Source organism: Microcaecilia unicolor, chromosome 13 (genome assembly GCF_901765095.1).
Source record: "Microcaecilia unicolor chromosome 13, aMicUni1.1, whole genome shotgun sequence".
Classification (NCBI taxonomy): Eukaryota; Metazoa; Chordata; class Amphibia; order Gymnophiona; family Siphonopidae; genus Microcaecilia; species Microcaecilia unicolor.
This window is the reverse complement of record NC_044043.1, coordinates 3,791,904-3,810,958: the sequence shown is the minus strand read 5'-3', so window position 1 is coordinate 3,810,958 and position 19,055 is coordinate 3,791,904. Positions and strand designations below refer to the sequence as shown.

Genomic DNA, 19,055 nt, shown 5'->3' with positions numbered 1-19,055 from the left:
TAGTCTTGTTATTGAGATGGACATGGGGGAAGCCGCTGTTTGCGCCAGGATTGGTAGCATGGAATGTTGCTACGAATTGGGTTTCTGTCAGGTTCTTGTGACCTGGATGGGCCATTGTTGGAAGCAGGATACTGGGATAGATGGACCATTGGTCTGACCCAGTATGCCTACTCTTATGTTCTTATAGCGCAGCACCTGGTTCTGTTTCACTCTGCCTAATAAATCGTACCCATTCTCAGAGCCTCATGCAGACTTTTTGCACTCTTCACAGTCAGTTATATTTGTCAAGAACAGGGATCCCCAGCTCTTCTTCTCAAGAGCATCTAGCCAGACTGGTTTTCCGGATGTCCATATTGAAGATGCATTAAATAGATTTGCAATGAAATGGAAGTACTATGTACAATTAAATTCCATGTATCCTGATAACCAGAGCGGATAGGTGTTCCTCTAGGACAGGGGTAGGCAACTCCGGTCCTCGAGAGCCGCAGGCAGGTCAGGTTTTCAGGATATCCACAATGAATATGCAGGAGATAGATTTGCAAGCACTGCCTCCATAGTATGAAAATCTATCTCCTGCATATTCATTGTGGATATCCTGAAAACCTGACCTGCCTGCGGCTCTCGAGGACCGGAGTTGCCTACCCCTGCTCTAGGACAATGTCAGCAACCCTCTCAGACCACAGTGGTGAGCTTTATAACAGCAAGCCTACATAAAGCCTTAGCTTACTCAGTATTGCTGGAGTATACTGTTAATTCCAGCCTGCTGAATGATTGTTCACTGTTTCTGTCCTGTCCTGAGAGTTATTGCAGTAATTGGTAATTAGTTGAAATATCTGTGGCATTTTCTTTCCATTGTCTGTCATCTTTTGTCTTCCTAAGGTCAAAAGCAAAAACGCTACATGAACGAATCCCCTTGACAGGACTGAGCCAGCTTCCCAGCATCCCACAGATTGCAAAGGTGAGATCTGTCCTTCTGCGGAATTAGACCTGTTGGGACCAGTGGACCAGGACAGGGTTTCAACTTAACCTTAGCTAGCATTCCTCCTCTTTATTGCACACATTTTCATAGAACACTCTTACAGGTTCCTTTAAAGAAAAATAGCGCGGTGAAAATAATAATTAAATGGAACTAATTAACCCAACGACCCTCCAAAAATCAAAAACATAATGAGTGGCAACATTGAGGCTTTTCAGCATTACACTATTAAGCACCTAAACTGTGATCACCTTTATGATATTTAATTCCATCGTGGTCATAAGACCCCAGCATGAAATCATTCTTTTTGCTAGGGGTCCCATTCCCATCTCTGTCACTTGCTCGCAGGAAAAAAGAGGTGGCATGGGATCTTTAACAAAATAAAAGGCAATTTTACAAGCAGCTCCAATGGTCATGTGTAGGGCCTGAATTTGATTCTTGGGTCAGGTCTTCCTCTCCCCGGGCCGACTGTGGCACTGTGAAAGCAATGCTCACAGGCTGTGGTGGGGCGGAAGCCATAGTCATTGTGCAGTGGTGACATCTAGTGGCTGGATGTTGGGCGTGCGATTGCTAGGTCCCAGACCGTTCATAGCAATGATTGAGTTAAGTTGGGAGAGGATTGTAAAATTGGGGGGAAAACCTCCATGGATTTTCATGGGGGGGGGGGGGAAGGAGGTGGTAATTCTACAAGGTGCTGCATAGTTTTAAGGGGCAAGGTCACACATAAATGCCAGTATTACAGTATGTGGATACATATGTGCATAAACGACCATATTACGTCTATGCAGTATCTTGTAAGTACACACCAAGATGCAACGGTGCATATCTAGCAGGCGGGCGTTATCATGGACAGAATTTGGGTGTTGTGTTGGCAGAGCACACCCTTACATGTACAGATTATAAAATCTTGCAGTCTATACCATCTAGGTGCAAACATGTATGGAAGCAATAGGTGGCTTACACTACTAATATTCTATAAAGAAAAGTAGTCATCTCGTTTTTTTATTTAAATAAAATAAGGCCTCCAGTAGGTGCTTCTCTAGCTCCTACATCTAGGTGCCACCTTACAGACGTGCCCTGCTAGTGCAAGGATCCTAGACATAGTTCTGATTCAGCTGGAGGCTCAAAGTAGCAGGAGAGGACTGCTGGGGTCCAAAAACTAAACCAGCCATTATTCAGCCCGTGGGAGGCAGGCCGGCTAAGTCCCGCGATTGGCTCTAAGCCCGGATATTCAGTGCCGAGCCGTTTCCGGTAACCGGCATTGACTATCCGTTTTTTTTTGGGGGGGGGGGGGGGGGGTGCTGGTTTAAACTTATGCGGTTAAGATAATATTCATCGCTGGCTTGTTAAGTTTATAGCGGCCTAAGATAGGACTGCTATTTAGACGGTCCTATTTGGCTGCTAAAATTAGCTGGCGAGGCGCTGAATATTTGCGGCTAGCCAGTTAGCTGCTATGCACTAAGCGGTAACACTCAGCTTTCTCACGCCGGTTAACTAGCACTGATGATCGGCCGGAAAAGTATAAAATTCAGCACACAAGTAGACCTCCACTCAACACCACCACCGAGACCATACATGCGGCCTTTTTCTGCCAACACGTTCTATTTTCCTTAGAAGGCAAGTAATAACAGAAGCTCCAGTCGGTGTGATGTAAGTTTTAGATTTGAATAATTTGTTCAGTGTCAGTCACTTTCTTGTTCTTTGGTCACGTACGCATCCTTTTTCTTCTTTTTGGTGGGCAGGCTTTGTGCGACGATGCTTCCGGATTGAAGTTTTATCCAGTGCTTTACCCGAAGGTGAGATGATGTAACATACGAGCACCATGTGAAAAACAAAATACGGTTCAGGGGAAGAATTCTTAATTGTTAAAATAGCAAAATTGGTGTTAATAACTGGCTATAATTGGGAGTTAATTGCTGCTCACAACTGCACTTGGTATTTTAAAAGCTTAGCGTGCAATTTCTTTAGCACTCAACTACAAGGGGGTGTGGATGTGGGAGGGGCGTGGGTGGGTCAGGGTTCGGGCCCAGCCCAGCACATCTGTTCTAAGATTATAAAATACTGTCAGTTATGCACCTAAGCAACAACAGTTAGATGTGAGCATTTGTACCAGCCGTTCAGCTAGCAAACATGTTCAGACCTAAAGTTAAGCACCTAACTGCAGAACCATACAAGTATTCTCTAACAGCAATTACGCACGTAATTATCATTATAGAGTTGGAGTGGAGGCCTGGCCTAATGGTTAGTGTAGTGAGTTACGGACCTACGGAACCAGGTTCAATTCCCTCTGCAGCTCCGTGTGACCCTGGGCAAGTCACTTAACCCTCTGTTACCCCAGGTCTAGCAGTAGTACAATGTACTGCTTAGATTATGAGCCCACTAGGGACAGACCCAGTAGCTGTAAGTGAAACTATAAACCGCTTAGGTCTAAGCAGTATATAAATACTTAAATGAATGAATGAATTCATGCTTAGCACACTCTTTAGGCAACCATTTGAGAAATGCCCCTAAAGCGACATAGGAAATATCAACAGCATATTCTACGTCATTACAAATGACAGACCATCCCTATCAAGCTCAATTAGAAAAGACTCCAAGAACCCCTAATGCTGAAGGTGGGGACGTGTGAACGAAAAGGTCCTTTTCTTCAAACTTCATCTTCTGATTGCTAATGTAACCTATGTTACTGCATGGCTTTATACCAGGGGTATAGGGGTAGGGGGGCAGGGGTGAGATGGGGGGGCCCTGTGGGTGCAAATACAATGACAGAAAATCTGTGAGTAATTACTCTGGACTTAACGCCAATGTAGAAATATATTATTTATTATAGATGACAAATTAGGAAATATGGCAAAAGTTGCAAGAATATACTGAAGCTTAACCAAATAGAGAGATGAATATATATACATATATATTTGGTTACACAACTATAATACTCCTGAGAAGGGTTAAAAAGTTAGCAGCTATATTAGGCTATGGACCGATATTCAGACCTCGGGAGTTAGACCGGCTAACTCCTGAAGTCGGCACTCAGCCTGGATATTCAATGTCAGGTTGTTTCCGGTGACTGGCATTGAATGCCTGGTTTATTTTTGGCTGGTTTAAAGATAACCGGTTAAGTCAACATTCAGACTTAGCCAGTTATCTTTTAACCGGCCAAAAATATCCCACGTTTTCATGCGGCCAAAATAGGTGGTTATATTGGACAATGTAACTTGCTATCTGTTAGCCGCTAACTGGGGATATTCAGTGGGGGATAGCCAGTTATCCCCTGCTGAATATCGGCAGATAGCTAGTTAAACACTTTTTAACCGGTCAACAGCTGTTCTGGCCAGTTAAATAGTGTTGAATATCGGGGGCATGTGTCTGAGTAATAACCGGTCCTTGGCAAATAAGACAAGTACCTTAGAGGTCTGCACAGGTCCGGCGGCAGATGAGTGATGAATTGGTTCTTCGTCAGGGTTTTAGCTGTTCCACAGCGAACCCCCTGTAGGTATCAGGTTTTAGTCTGATGAGTCCTTGTCCTGCACAGGTAGTTAGGTTCTCAGTCTGGTAGAAGCCATAAATCTACTCCTGAATCCTTCCTTATGCCGAACTTAGCACAGAAAGATGCAGTTCATTGCCTTACTGACAATTTAGTCCCTCTCCTCAGAGCGATGTATATGCCAATGGGTCGTCTTCTCTCCTATTCAAAATTCTCTCCCAAGCCCAAAGTTGGCACAGCCCCAATAGTCCACAGGTGACAGTCGGGGACCAATCAGGAACTGTACACATCTGTCTAGCAGGAGATATACAGTCACAAAATAATGAGGGGCCATTGGGCTTCTAGATGGTCCACCTTATCAGGAATGGTACAGGATGCCGTGATAACCAGGTAGCTAACGAAGATTACTACTATTACTACTAATTTCTGTAGCGCTACTAGATGTACACAGAGCTGTACACATTATATACAGGTACTTTCTTTGTCCCTAGGGAGCTCACAATCTAAGTGTTTTGTACCTGGGGCAATGGAGGGTTAAGTAACGTGACCAAGGTCAGGACATGCTCAGTTCTGGTGGTATTATAGAAAAGGATCTGCCAACATAGAGAATACCTGCAGTAGTGCACATGTATATGCCAGAAGGTGCAGTAGGGGCAGCCATTTTACATATGTACATGTGGGAAATATCATTGTAGGAAACTTGACACTTACATGTGTACGTTAAGTATTTTGGGACTTACACTTGTATGTCAGCCATTTTGCAAAGCTATACATGTGAATGCTACTAATTAAATACAGAGGCCACAATCTTTATTTTCACTTTGGAAGGGGAAATAACGGGGGATTAAGGAGTGTAGGGATGTTTCTGGGTCTCCTTTGTGGGCCTGAGGCCAATCTTGTGTGCTAAACCATATGTCAAGCTCCATCTCTGGCCGTCTTCAAATCTAGGCTAAAAGCCCACCGTCTTGATGCTGCTTCTAACTCCTATCCCCTATCCACTTGTACAGCACCCATGTCTGTTTTATCATTCCCACCCAAGTAATTCCCTTAGCCCTTATTTGTCCTGTTTGTCTGTCCTAATTAGATCGTAAGCTCTGTCGAGCAGGGACTGTCTCTTCATGTTCAAGTGTACAGCGCTGCGTACGTCTAGTAGTGCTATAGAAATAAGTAGTAGTAGTCATTGAGATTCTGGAATCTTGCTACTCTTTGTCCTTATTCCTTATTTGTCCTGTTTGTCTGGCCTAATTAGATCGTAAGCTCTGTCGAGCAGGGACTGTCTCTTCATGTTCAAGTGTACAGCACTGCGTACGTCTAGTAGCGCTATAGAAATGATAATTAGTAGTAGTAGTAATAGCACTGTTATGTTTTCTACAAGATTTACCAACTTGCTCCTTTTTAGAAGGACACGCTGTTTGTCTGTAGACTGAATACCATCTTTGCCCATTGTTCACTGTCTGGATATGGAGGCAAGTGAGGATCCCAGCCGTGAATAGCCTGGACAGTTTTGTGAGGCAACATTGTATCTGCACCAGTTTGAACCATGTTGGAAGCAGACCTCAAGGTGGGAGGGGGCCAGAGCCCGAGGTGGGGGAGCACATTTTGGTCTGCTGCCCAGCTGCTCCCCACCCACTGTCGCAGCAAATACCTTAGCTAGCGGGGGTCCCCAATCCCCCCAGCTGAAGTGTTGTCCAGTGCCGCTCTCTGGCGCCGCCGCATTTCCTACCCTGCTCTGTCTTCCCTTCATGTCCAGCACGCTTCTTTTACTGAAACTCTCAATTTCACTAAAAGGAGCATTCATGATGTGAGGGGAAGACAGAGCAGGGCAGGCAACGAGGCGGCGTCGGAGACCAGCGCTGAACAACACTTCAGCTGGCGGGTGTTGGGGACTCCTGCCAGCAAAACCAGGGACCCAGAGAAAATTTGGGAGGGGGGCCGGGCCCCCGTGGCCCCTTGTACTTACGCCACTGGTTGATAGGAGCATCTGGACCACCTTAGCTGTGCAGAGAAGATCCAGAGTCTCCACTGGTCAGAGAAGCTATTCCTGTCCTGCTTGCCATCAGTTACTTGGAGGAGCTGCAAATGAACTTGGTGGTATTTACAGTTCTTTAACACCCCATCTCTGTGCAAGATCAGGGTAACTAAAATTCCAGCCTCTCTGTAAAGACCGTTTTGCAGGAACAGAGATGACCCTTCAAGGGTGATTAGCAGTGCTGTGAGCACAAGACCAAGGAGATTATGGTCGTACCTTTGTCCCTACCTAGACACCGGAGAAGTCTGACATTCCTGGCTGAGCAGAGGAAGTGTTTGTCACATTCCCGAGCATACTACTACTGCTTATCATTTGTATAGCACTACAAGACGTATGCAGTACTGTACACTTGAACATGAAGAGACAGTCCCTGCTCGACAGAACTTACAATGTGTGACCAGCAGAAGAAAGGAGGTGCTGATGCCCCTGTACGAGTCATTGGTGAGGCCCTACCTGGAGTATTGTGTTCAGTTTTGGAGGCCGTATCTTACTAAGGATGTAAAAAAAATTGAAGCGGTGCAAAGAAAAGCTACAAAAATGGTATGGGATTTGTGTTACAAGACGTATGAGGAGAGACTTGATGACTTGAACATGTATTCCCTGGAGGAAAGGAGAAACAGGGGTGATATGATACAGACGGGAAGGCAGCAGAAATAGAGGACATGAAATGAAGTTGAAGGGAGGCAGACTCAAGAAAAATGTTGGAAAGTATTTTTTCACGGAGAGAGTGGTGAATAGTTGGAATGCCCTCCCGAGGGAGGTGGCGGAGATGAAAACGGTAACGGAATTCAACAATGCGTGGGATAAACATAAAGGAATCCTGTTCAGAAGGAATGGATCCTCAGAAGCTTAGCGGAGATTGGGTGGCAGAGCCGGTGGTTAGGAGACGGGGCTAGTGCTGGGCAGACTTCTACGGTCTGTGTTCTGAAAATGGCAGATACAAATCAAGGCCAGGTATACACATAAAGTAGCACATATGAGTTTATCTTGTTGGGCAGATTGGATGGACCATACAGGTCTTTTTCTGCCATCACTTACTATGTTACAATCTAATTAGGACAGACAAACAGGACAAATAAGAGACAAGGGAATTACTAAAGTGGGATCCTGCTACGGCAATCTAGGCTCACTGATCTAGGTTGGAGCCACGGATGATTGGTCCCATCAGACCTGGAGAAAAACAGGTTTTGTACTTAGTAACCTGCAAAGGTGAGGCCAGAATTACTCTTATGGTTTGGGCAGCTAAATAGGATAAGTTAGACTAATTGATGTGAGGTTGCATAGTTTCACTTTACTGATAAATGTTTTTTTGTTTGCTTGTTTTTTTGGTGTGAGAATTATAGCTGTTATAAATCTCAGGAATCATTAGTGCACTTTAAGAAATCAGATCTATATTCTGAAATTTATTTGTTGCCAAAGAGAAATATTTTGTGCACTTGCTGTTCTATTTTGCTGATAATTTTTTTTTCCTACAATAAATCAGATATATTTTCTATCTGTGCACGAGCGAGCATTAGTCAGATGTTTATCCAAACCAGCTGGGAACACTTTTATTTGGTAGCACACCCCTGAACATACATTGTGTGCTAATTGCTTCTTAGGGTAATTACGTCTCTCCTCTGTACAGGAGGATAGCTATAAAAACGTTTGGTGGTGGACTCAGCGGATAATTGTGAATGCCGAAAGTGAAGTGGAAAATTTGAGCAATGGGGGGAGGGGATGTATTTCACTTTAAGGAGTTCAGTGAGGCCTCGGGTTTCAGAGAGACCTGTTCCAGTTTTTCATCTTCCAGAACCCTGGATATTCTGTCCAGGGTCTCTGTTGCGGTCACCTGCTGAAAAGCCACATCTAGTTGATCCACAGTAGAGCCAGTTAACTTGCTAGGGTAAGCATGAATTTTATCCTAGTTCCATTCAGTAGAGTTGAATAATACCCAACACTAACAGTTTTTTTTTTAATCCTCAAATTTTCAAAGAGAGAGGATTGTTTCTGTGAAAACAATGACACATTTTGTGCAACAAATAGCAGTACAGGCAGAGAGGGTAATACAGTATACAAACAGAGAAACCAAAAGAAAAAAGCAACACTGGACCTTCAAGAATGGGACAACAGGAGTACTTTATTAGTCAAAGACCCGACACGGGCCGTGTTTCGGCGCCAAAAAGGCGCCTGCCTCAGGGGTTTGACCTGTGGCCTCTTGATTATTGTTTTGATTGAACAGTTTATCGTCTTATCTGATAATAAAAGCAGTTATCAGGTCTTCAACGCTTATTTTTCTCGATATGCTCCCTTCTGAAATTGATGCACACAGCAGGAATGCAGCAGAATCAAAATTCTAATGAGCCTCTGAAACACCACCCGCATCTGAATACAGCTCACAGTTTTTCTCGGGCACAATGCCAAAATGAATTTCACTTCTCTACGCAGGCTCTCCCTAGTCTCCCTAGAAGTCCGACACCACGGGTTTTGAATTCTTCTGGTTCAGGGACTCGGAATTAGCTGCAACACATTTTCCTAGCTTGCCCCATAGATTCAAATAGCAGCCATATATCTTTGAATATTCTAACGAATTTCTTCAAGACCTGGAGAAATCTAGAGATCCAAGTTCAGATCACATCCTGTCCTACTGTCTATGGCTTTGTGCATTATATATAGCATCCTGTTCTTCGTGGGAGGATGGTAGATGTTGGAGGGAACGAGGTCTTTGCTGGTTGAAAATCTTGAAAAAGAAAAACACCAATATATTGTTAGCTGTCTATTAAAAATTCTTGGACAATACCCACACTGTCAGTTAGAGATACCTAGTAAAATCTTGCTTTGTTGTTCGTATCGCCAATCAAACATATAAACGGCGAGTGACCGTACTCACTCGCAAATGCGCAGTAGACACTTCCCTGTCTGTCCCGCCCCCGCGTCAATACGTGATGATGGGAGGGGCGGGACAGAGAGGGAAACTGCGTCGCCGAGGTTGCTACCCCTCTCCCCCCCACTTGGAGTCGCCGCCTCCGCCACCCCTCCACCCGGCCCGGGCCCTTTCTTCCCTTCTGAACTTACACATCCATTCGCCGAACGCAGCAACGCACATCAGCTGAGCTGCCCCTTCCTTCTCTGCCTGTGTCCCGCCCTTGCTGACGTTATGTCACAGGAGGGCGGGGCCACAGGCAGAGAAGGAAGGGCCCACGGCAGCGCAGCTGATGTGCCTTGCTGTGTTCGGCAAATGGATGTGTAAGTTCAGAAGCGAAGAGAGGGCCCGGGCCGGGTGGAGGGGTGGCAGCGGCGGCGGCGACTCCGAGGGGGGAGCGGTGGCGACCTCGCGGGGGGGGGGGGGGGGGGGAGGAAAACTCCAATACCAGCCCGTTTTTACGGGCTCAACGGCTAGTTACTGGTATAAAATAAAAGGCTTACCATTAAAATGATTTAATTGGATTCAGAGACTGCAAACCTCAGCCACTGGAAGTTCCTGCAGTAATCTGATCTCTGTCTTCAATTAAACCATTTGTTAAAAACTGTGTTCCATTTGGCCGATATGTTGTGTTTCCATAGTGCTTTCAACAAGTCACATGAAATGCTAGCTTTCCATGCTGTACTTTCTTGTGCAAGTTTTATAAAGGCTTGTTCATGTTATGCCGATATCACGGTTCTAGACACTTCAAAAAGTTGAGTTGTCTGTTCTTGACTTTATTGTTTACTCCTGTGGTCTTATTTGATGAATGTCTCTTTGTTCCCCACTTAAAGTATTTGAGATAATATAGCAGGTTAAAAATAAAATTTTATTATTATTATTGACTTTATTGTGTACTCATGTGGTCTTAATTGTAGGCCTTCTTTCTTTGTTGTCATAACATTGCTTATTTGGAAGAAAGGTGCCTTCACATTCTTCCGTACCCCTGCCAATCTGCAGAGCAAAAGCTAAGTCCAGGAACTAAACCTAAATCTCCTGCCTGACTGCTGTTGGGCCATCCACCTGACCCATTTTCTTCCAGTTGTTTTTGTCACATAAAAGGATGGGATTTGGACAGTTGTATTACACATTATTTGCTCTAACAGAATTCATTAGAACCTCTTTGTTTTTGTTTGTTTGTTTCTGGTGACTTTAGTCACCTTTTTCCAGAAATGGTCACACATTTTAGGGCCCAATTCACTGAAAGTTCAATTGCATTCTTTATTCTTGGAAGTATTCACGTTTTCAATATCTTTTTCTAAGGTGTGCTGAAAAATGGGCTTGCGGTAGTGTAGGTGCGTATTTGGGATGTGTGCAGATCCATTTTTCAGTGCGCCTGTAAAAAAAAAAAAAAGGCCTTTTTATTATTTTTGCCAAAAATGGGCGTGCGGCAAAATAAAAATTGACACACATCCATTCTGGGTCTGAAGCCTTACCGCCACCCATTGACTTAGCGGTAAGGTCTCACGCGGTAACTGTGCGGTAATCGTGTACGCGCATAGAATGACAATTACTGCCCGGTTTCCACCGCGTGCAGGAAAATAAAAAATTATTTTCCGGCGCACGTAGCAGACCTGCGTAAAAACTGAAATTACCACCTGGGCCATGCGGTTGCCTTGACGTGCATAGGACGTGCGTATGCCCCTACACGCCTTAGTGAAAAGGCCCCTTTATTTTTCACACCAAAGCCTTGTCTAAGTTTGAGCTTACTTTGAAGTCGCAATACACCAAACTCAGTAATTCCTATTTCATTTTATAACAGGCTTCCCAAATGATAGTGTCGTATGATGAACATGAGGTGAATAATACATTCAAGTTTGGTGTAATTTATCAGAAATTCAAGCAGGTAAGTAAGTTTCTTTTTTAAAAATATTTATTTACTCAGAAGGGGGGAGGGTATCCACATAATCTGATGTGACTGGGAGTGCCCTGGATCATTCCATATTTCAGTTAAAATCTGTAGGAAAAGAAAATGTTTTCAACAGTGGAGATGTATATTGCAGTCAATATGGGGCCTTTGTTCTAGATTTTTTTGCTTGTCTCGAGACACTTGGATTTAACTAATACCTTTATTCAGTAGTAGCTCAAGATGAGTTACATTCAGGTACACTAGGTATTTTCATGTCCACTGAAGGCTCACGATCTAACTTTGTACCGGAGGCAATGGAGGGTTAAGTGTCTTACCTAAGATCACAAGGAGTAGCAGAAGGATTTGAACTGGACTTTCCTGATTGCCCTCCCAGTTCTCTAACCAGTAGGCTACCCCTCATTATTTGACTGATCAGGTTATCAATAGAAATGAAACAAAATAAAACATGGAAAAGAAAATAAGATGATACCTTTTTATTGGACATAACTTAATACATTTCTTGATTAGCTTTCAAAAGTTGCCCTTCGTCAGATTGGAAATAAGCAAATGTGTTAGCAGATAGTATATATAAGAGAAACATCAAAGCATTACTTTGACAGTCTGACAGAGTGGGAGGGTGGGGGTATGCATGGGGTCATCAAAGCATTTCATTGATATTGTAACAGGATGGATGTTGGTTGGTGAGAGGAGGGTAATAAACAGAGAAATACAGCTTTATGGTTTATAATGGGTTAGAAAACCCAGATCCTTATTAAGTCCTGTTTGTTGGGTGTCAAAATATTCAATCATTCTTATTTTAAAGGTCTTACATTCCTGTATTGTTTTAAAATTACCTTTCAGTATTCTTACTGTGAAATCACTGGTGCAGTGTTCTGGTCTTGTAAAGTGTTGGCCCACAGGGGTGGGAGCTTGACTGGCACCCGCTATTTTCATGTGATGTCTGTGCAGATTGAATCTTGTCTTAAGCATCTGGCCTGTTTCTTCAATATAGCATCCTTCGTTACATTTTTTACACTGAATGATATATACCACATTGGAAGATGAGCATGTAAAATAGTCCTTTATGTTGAATATTTTTTCTTTGTGAATGACTGTGGGGTCTTGTGAAATGTTTTGGCATAGTTTGCAGCTGGCTGTGTTACACGGGAACGTGCCCTTTTCTTTTTCCGTCTGTGTTGGGAGTTTACTTCTGATTAGCTTGTGTTTTAAGTTGGGTGGCTATCGGAAGGCAAGCACTGGTGGGGGTGGGAATATCTCTTTCAGTAATTCATCTTCCTGGAGTAGAGGCTGTAGGTCTCTTATGATTTTCCTCAGTTTCTCCAGCTCTGGGTTATATGTCACTACAAGGGGGATTCTGTCTGTGGCTTTTTTTTTCTTTGTACTGTAGTAGATTTTCCCTGGGTGTTTTGAGGGAGGAGGCAATGTTCTTGGAGATTATTTTGTGGTTGTAGCCTTTCTGTTTGAAGGATGCAGTCAGGGTTTCAAGGTGTCTGTCTCTATCCCCTGGGCCCGAGCAGATACGGTGGTATCTTGTGGGTTGGCTGTAAATAATGGATCTGTTTGTATGTGAAGGATGGAAGCTGGAGTTGTGGAGGTAGCTGCATCTCTCTGTGGGTTTCTTGTATATAGATGTTTGTATACAGCCATCACTGATTGAGACTGTGGTGTCCAAAAAATTGACTCTTTCTGGGGAGTAGTCAATTTTGAATCTGATTGTAGGATGGTATGTATTGAAGGAATAGTAAATTTGTTTCAGCGTTTCTTCCCCCTCCGTCCAATCATAAAAATGTCATCGATGTACCGGTAGTATTTTAGAGGTTTGGTCTGGTGTGTATTCAGAAATGTCTCTTCCAGCTCAGCCATAAAAAGGTTGGCATATTGGGGTGCTGTCCTGGTGCCCATCGCAGTGCCCATTATTTGCAGATAGATATCATTGTTAAAGCGGAAGTAGTTGTGAGTTAAAATGAATTTGATTAATTTTGTAATAGTTTCTGGTGAGTATTGATGGTCCAGTGTGGATTTTTTTAGGAGTCTTCCACATGCAGCTATGCCATCCGCATGTGGAATGTTGCTGTATAGTGATTCTACATCCATCGTGACCAGAAGGGTGTTTGGTAGTAATTGTTTGATATTTTTCAATTTATTCAGAAAGTCTGTGGTGTCTTGTATGAAGCTGTTAGTTTTGTGCACGAGAGGTTTCAGAATTCCCTCTATGAGTCCAGATATTTCCTCCGTGAGCGTGCCAATACCTGATATGATTGGTCTGCCTGGGTTCCTAGGTTTGTGGATTTTGGGTAACATGTAGAATGTGCCCACAGAAGGCTGGTTTGGTATGAGGTTCTTCAGATGTGGCTGTACTTGTGTAGGAAATGTTCTGATAAGATCTTTTAGCTGCTTTGTATAATCCTGTGTGGGGTCCTCAGTTAGTTTCCTGTAGTATTTGTTGTCTGAGAGCTGTCTGTGTCCCTCTTTAATGTATTTTTGTGTGTCCATAATTACCACTGCGCCTCTTTTGTCTGCGGGTTTGATGATAATGCGTTCGTTAGTTTGTAGAGTTCTTATGGCCGCTCTTTCTGGTGGGGTAAGATTGTACAGAATTCTTTTTTGTTTGTTGGAGAGTTGTGATTTAACCCTATGTCTGAAACTTTCTATGTAATTATCCAGCTTTGACTGATCAGTAAAGCTTTCTGAACCAGGTAAGGGGAAACTAATGAGAACTTTGTACGTTGACAACCAAATAGGGAAGAGGCCTTGTTAGAAACATTAGGCAAAAGGACTCAGAAGATAATATTTCAATACAGGCATCTCATTTCCAATAAATATAAGGCAAGGAATGAGAAGATAGAGAAAATTCTGTTTTTAATCAGGAATGTTTGAATGAACATGAATAACAGACAGAAACAAAAAAAAAGGCAAAGATCTGCCACAGAAATAGCAAACCAAAAGAAAAAAGACTGATCAAAAAAGACAAAAAAATGAAACAGGAGTAACTTGTAATAACTTGTAATAAACCACTTCTTCTGTTACCCTCCTGTTCCATTTTTTTGTCTTTTTTGATCTGCTTTTTTTCTTTTGGTTTGAACATGAATAACTCCAGATTTTTCTTTAGAGTTCAAAATGTGCAAATTTAACCTTCAATCAAAGTTTTCAAAATACTCCATCCTCCTGTGAATCTGCACGTTATCTTTAACCAATGAGGAAGTAACTTCATGCACAGTGTTTACCTTACCTTTAACATGTTGAATTTGTGTTGAAAAATCATTTTTCACAGTCTCTACGTTCTCATAGTGTCAATCTTACTTACAAGTGACGACAACTTAGTTTTAGTTTTGGATATCAAGGCTTCCATTTTTCATTAGCACCCTCCCAAACACCTTCCAGCATTACTCCACTCAATAGTGCTGGCAACCCAGCACCACTATCAAGTGGGCCTCCTGCGGGTTCATCAAACTGAAGACGGGCTTCCTCTGTCAGTAGGGTGACAATGCCTTCCGTAGACACCACAATCGCAGCCTCACTCTTCGCTTCCGCAGGGCAGGGGGTAGCACGCAGACCAGAGGAGACAATGATAAATCCAGGCCGAAGCTCTCCAGGATTCCTCCACCCAGAGGGCTAGCCGGCACTCCAACTCCGCATAAAGTAGATAAGTTGATAGTGTACCTCTCGGTGGACTGCTGCGAAGGAGTGGATGTACGGCCAGCAGAGGAACTCGGCTTCACCACTCCATAATGGTGAACTTCAGGAAACAAGCATAGCAGCCAGAAACACAACAAAAGGAGAACGCTTCCACTCATGCAGCCATCTTGACTCCGCCATCCTTTTTAGAGCCTTTATTTTAATTGCTGGTATGCTTGCACTTTTGCTCCCCTTGCATCAGGGACCAACAAAGAACTGCCAATGTGACACACTTCCCAATCACTAACAAATTGGCTAAATAATCAAAGAATGCACCGTTTCTGATGCTAGTTTTTGCTTAAGAGTAAGTTTGTATAACACACCAGTTATCTGACTGCATTAGGCACTGAAGCTGCGTGTATAATGGAAATACTCTAATTAGCTAAGGCATTCAATACAGATATAGAAGAATCAACTCACTAATTTGTCAAGGATTATTCTGGCAGACTGCCTAATTATCCACATGCATAATCCTTTTCATTTCTACTGGAACTAATGCCAAGAGGGTGATATAAAATTGTCTGATTTCAAATTAATCCAACTTGCCAGATGACAAGAGGGTTTAGAATACCACTGCCCTGATTAAAGTAAATCATTTGTGTTCATCATTAGCATAATCTTTTGTCCTGGGGGATTCTGTTTGCTTTAAAATGCTGTTTTTCAGTAGAACAGGTTGTAACTAGCAGAAGGTATTAGTTTAGGAAATGCTCTAAGGCAGAGGTGGGAAAGACTACTATCACATTTACAATTATTGCACAGCAAAGGAAGAATTTAGGTTTCTTCTGCCCTGACCTGTAGCCGCTCTGATGGCTGATCCTGTTCTGGCTGACCCATTGCATCTGTGGACTTTTTAGGCATGATATATTCAAAACTATTTTACCAAAGGAAAATCCTGCCAAGTGAATTTGGGTGACCAAAGAACTGGATGAAGGATGTGCGATAGATGTGCTCAGTGTGCTGCTGCGGCTAAGAAAGCGAATAGAATGTTGGGTATTATTAGGAAAGGTATGGAAAACAGGTGTGAGGATGTTATAATGCCGTTGTATCGCTCCATGGTGCGACCGCACCTTGAGTATTGTGTTCAATTCTGGTCGCCGCATCTCAAGAAAGATATAGTAGAATTGGAAAAGGTGCAGCGAAGGGCGACTAAAATGATAGCGGGGATGGGACGACTTCCCTATGAAGAAAGACTAAGGAGGCTAGGGCTATACAGCTTGGAGAAGAGACGGCTGAGGGGAGACATGATAGAGGTATATAAAATAATGAGTGGAGTGGAACAGGTGGATGTGAAGCGTCTGTTCACGCTTTCCAAAAATACTAGGACTAGGGGGCATGCGATGAAACTACAGTGTAGAAAATTTAAAACAAATCAGAGAAAATTTTTCTTCACCCAACGTGTAATTAAACTCTGGAATTCGTTGCCGGAGAAAGTGGTGAAGGCGGTTAGCTTAGCAGAGTTTAAAAAGGGGTTGGACGGTTTCCTAAAGGACAAGTCCATAAACCGCTACTAAACGGACTTGGAAAACTCTAAAATTCCAGGAATAAAATGTATAGAATGTTTGTACGTTTGGGAAGCTTGCCAGGTGCCCTTGGCCTGGATTGGCCGCTGTCGTGGACAAGATGCTGGGCTCGATGGACCCTTGGTCTTTTCCCAGTATGGCATTACTTATGTACTTATGTACTTATGTAGTGTACTTGGATTTCAGCAAAGCATTTGATACAGTCCCTCACAGAAGACTCATGAATAAGCTGAGAGGGCTGAACTTAGGACCTAAAGTGGTGAACTGGCTTGGAAACTCTTTGACCAACAGGTGGCAGAGGGTGGTGGTAAATGGACTCAGCCCTGAGGAAAGAAAGGTGAGTAACGGAGTGCCTCAGGGGTCGGTTCTGGGGCCGATTCTATTTAATATATTTGTGTGAGACATTGCTGAAGGGTTAGAAGGAAAAGTTTGCCTTTTTTAGTGCTATAGAAATGATTTATAGTAGTAGGTGTAGAAACCATGAGAAGGGATCGCCAAAAGCTAGAAGAATGGTCAAGGGTCTGGCAGTTAAAATTTAATCTTCTATCCAATCACCAGATAATTCTATTCTTACATTCCTTCTCTTAAAATAATTTTTTATAAATTTGTAGTGCTCAGTGTAAATAAAGTGCATACCACATGAGATTCAATCACCTCTTACTGCACAATGTAATTTTACATCATTGCACCAACCTCCTATTATTGGTCAGAAATATCTTCTATTCTCATTAATATTCTAATAATTGTATTCCAACCTCATTGGATGAAAAAGTTCAATGTTCAAATCTTCAATATGAGAAGAATCAACTTTGCTTAATATGTCACATAAACATTGCTCTTATTAAATTCTGGCCAAGTTACTTAGCTTTGGATGGTAGTCTAGGCTGGCTGATGTCTGTGATTTCTTTCTCTTGTAGTTTCATGAATTTATTCTCCCATTTTCAACTAGAAAACTTTTGTATTTCCCTCTGCCTTCTCTTGTACAACAAATTGTTCCATTCTCAATGCGGTGCCACATTTTGCCTCTCAGGAGAATGACATTCTAAAACACAAAACTCCTCTTTATTTTCTGCATTGCTGTTCATTATTACAACCATATACACTTTATAGTTACTCTTTCTTATGTCTTAGACAGCTTATCGTCATTAAACTCTTAATTTTTAATCAAATCATTCAACTTACTTGGACTGGCATCTCCTCTCTCTCCACTCTACTACCGCAGAATGCTGAATTTGAATGGTGGTTTCTTTGTTCTGAGCCCATTGTGCTAACTTAGGGCCCAATGCACAGAAGTTCCCAGGCCATTAATGTGCGTTCGGGGTTTGTTTGTTTTTTTCAAACTTTATTTATATTATTGTTATTGCATTTGTACCCCACATTTCCCCACCTCTTTGCAGGCTCAATGTGGCTTACATTACATTGTGAATAGTGGAAATTTATAAGAAAATATACATTTAGTATTGCTTAAGGATCTTGGGTAACATGATAATAGTTAAGCAGGATAGTAGAGAACGAGCTAATTTCGTGAGTCGAATTTCTTTAAGCAGTTCTGGATATTTGTGTAATGGTTCACATTTGTTGATCTTTGTGGTATGCCTTGTCAAAGAGATGGGTCTTCAGTAGTTTGCGGAAGTTGGTTAGTTCATGGATCGTCTTCAAGTTGCACGGCAGCGCGTTCCAGAATTGTGTGCTCAAGTAGGAAAAGGTTGACGCATGCGTTAGTTTGTATTTTAGACCTCTGCAGTTGGGGAAGTGAAGATTGAGGAATGTGCGGGATGATTTTTTAGCATTCCTAGGTGGTAAGTCTATCAGGTCTGACATGTAGGCTGGAGCGTCTCCATGAATGATTTTGTGAACTAGGGTACATGTTTTGAACGTGATGCGTTCTTTAAGGGGAGCCAGTGTATTTTTTCTCGTAGGGGTTTAGCACTTCCATATTTTGTTTTTCTGAATATGAGTCTGGCTGCAGTGTTTTGGGCTGTTTGTAATTTCTTGATTATTTGCTCTTTGCAGCCAGCATAAAGAGCATTGCAATAGTCTAGATGGCTGAGTACCATTGATTGTATCAGGTTGCAGAAAACGGTCCTTGGGAAGAAAGGTCTTACTCTTTTTAACTTCCACATTGAGTGGAACATCTTCTTGGTTGTGTTCTTCGTGTGATTCTCAAGTGTTAGGTGTCGATCAATAGTAACTCCAAGAATTTTTAGGGTGTCCGAAATTTTGTAAAACATAGAGAACAGTATCAACAACAATTACAGTAGTTGCTAAAATGTTTATTAACCAAGGTGTATAATATACGGTGTTCCTTCAATATGTTACCAATGCAAAACCAGAACATGTACAACGAAACTCAACCCTCTCATACCCACCCTACTCTAAAACTTCCCCCTTCCCTCCCCACCCCTCCAGAACAGAAAAGAACAGCACAGAGGAAAGGTCACAATTCAGCAATGTGCATTTCTGACTGGTTCCAGGCGGTTTATTGAGGACGATACTCTGCGGGACATGCACAAAGGGGTTTTGCGGGCTGTTTTACGATTGTGGCAGCAGACAACATGAA

At 42.7% G+C, this 19,055-nt stretch overlaps 1 protein-coding gene across 3 annotated transcripts in view; it reads left to right on the top strand.

Annotated features, from left to right (window-relative positions):
• The window catches only part of RAP1GAP2 (RAP1 GTPase activating protein 2), a 257,985-nt gene that overhangs the window by 137,200 nt on the left and 101,730 nt on the right, over positions 1-19,055 (top strand). For all 3 annotated transcript variants that reach the window (XM_030185957.1, XM_030185956.1, XM_030185955.1), the window contains exons 7-9: positions 880-958; positions 2,719-2,772; positions 11,193-11,276. In XM_030185957.1, the coding sequence (XP_030041817.1) occupies positions 880-958; positions 2,719-2,772; positions 11,193-11,276 (217 nt within the window). The remainder of the gene's footprint in view (positions 1-879; positions 959-2,718; positions 2,773-11,192; positions 11,277-19,055) is intronic.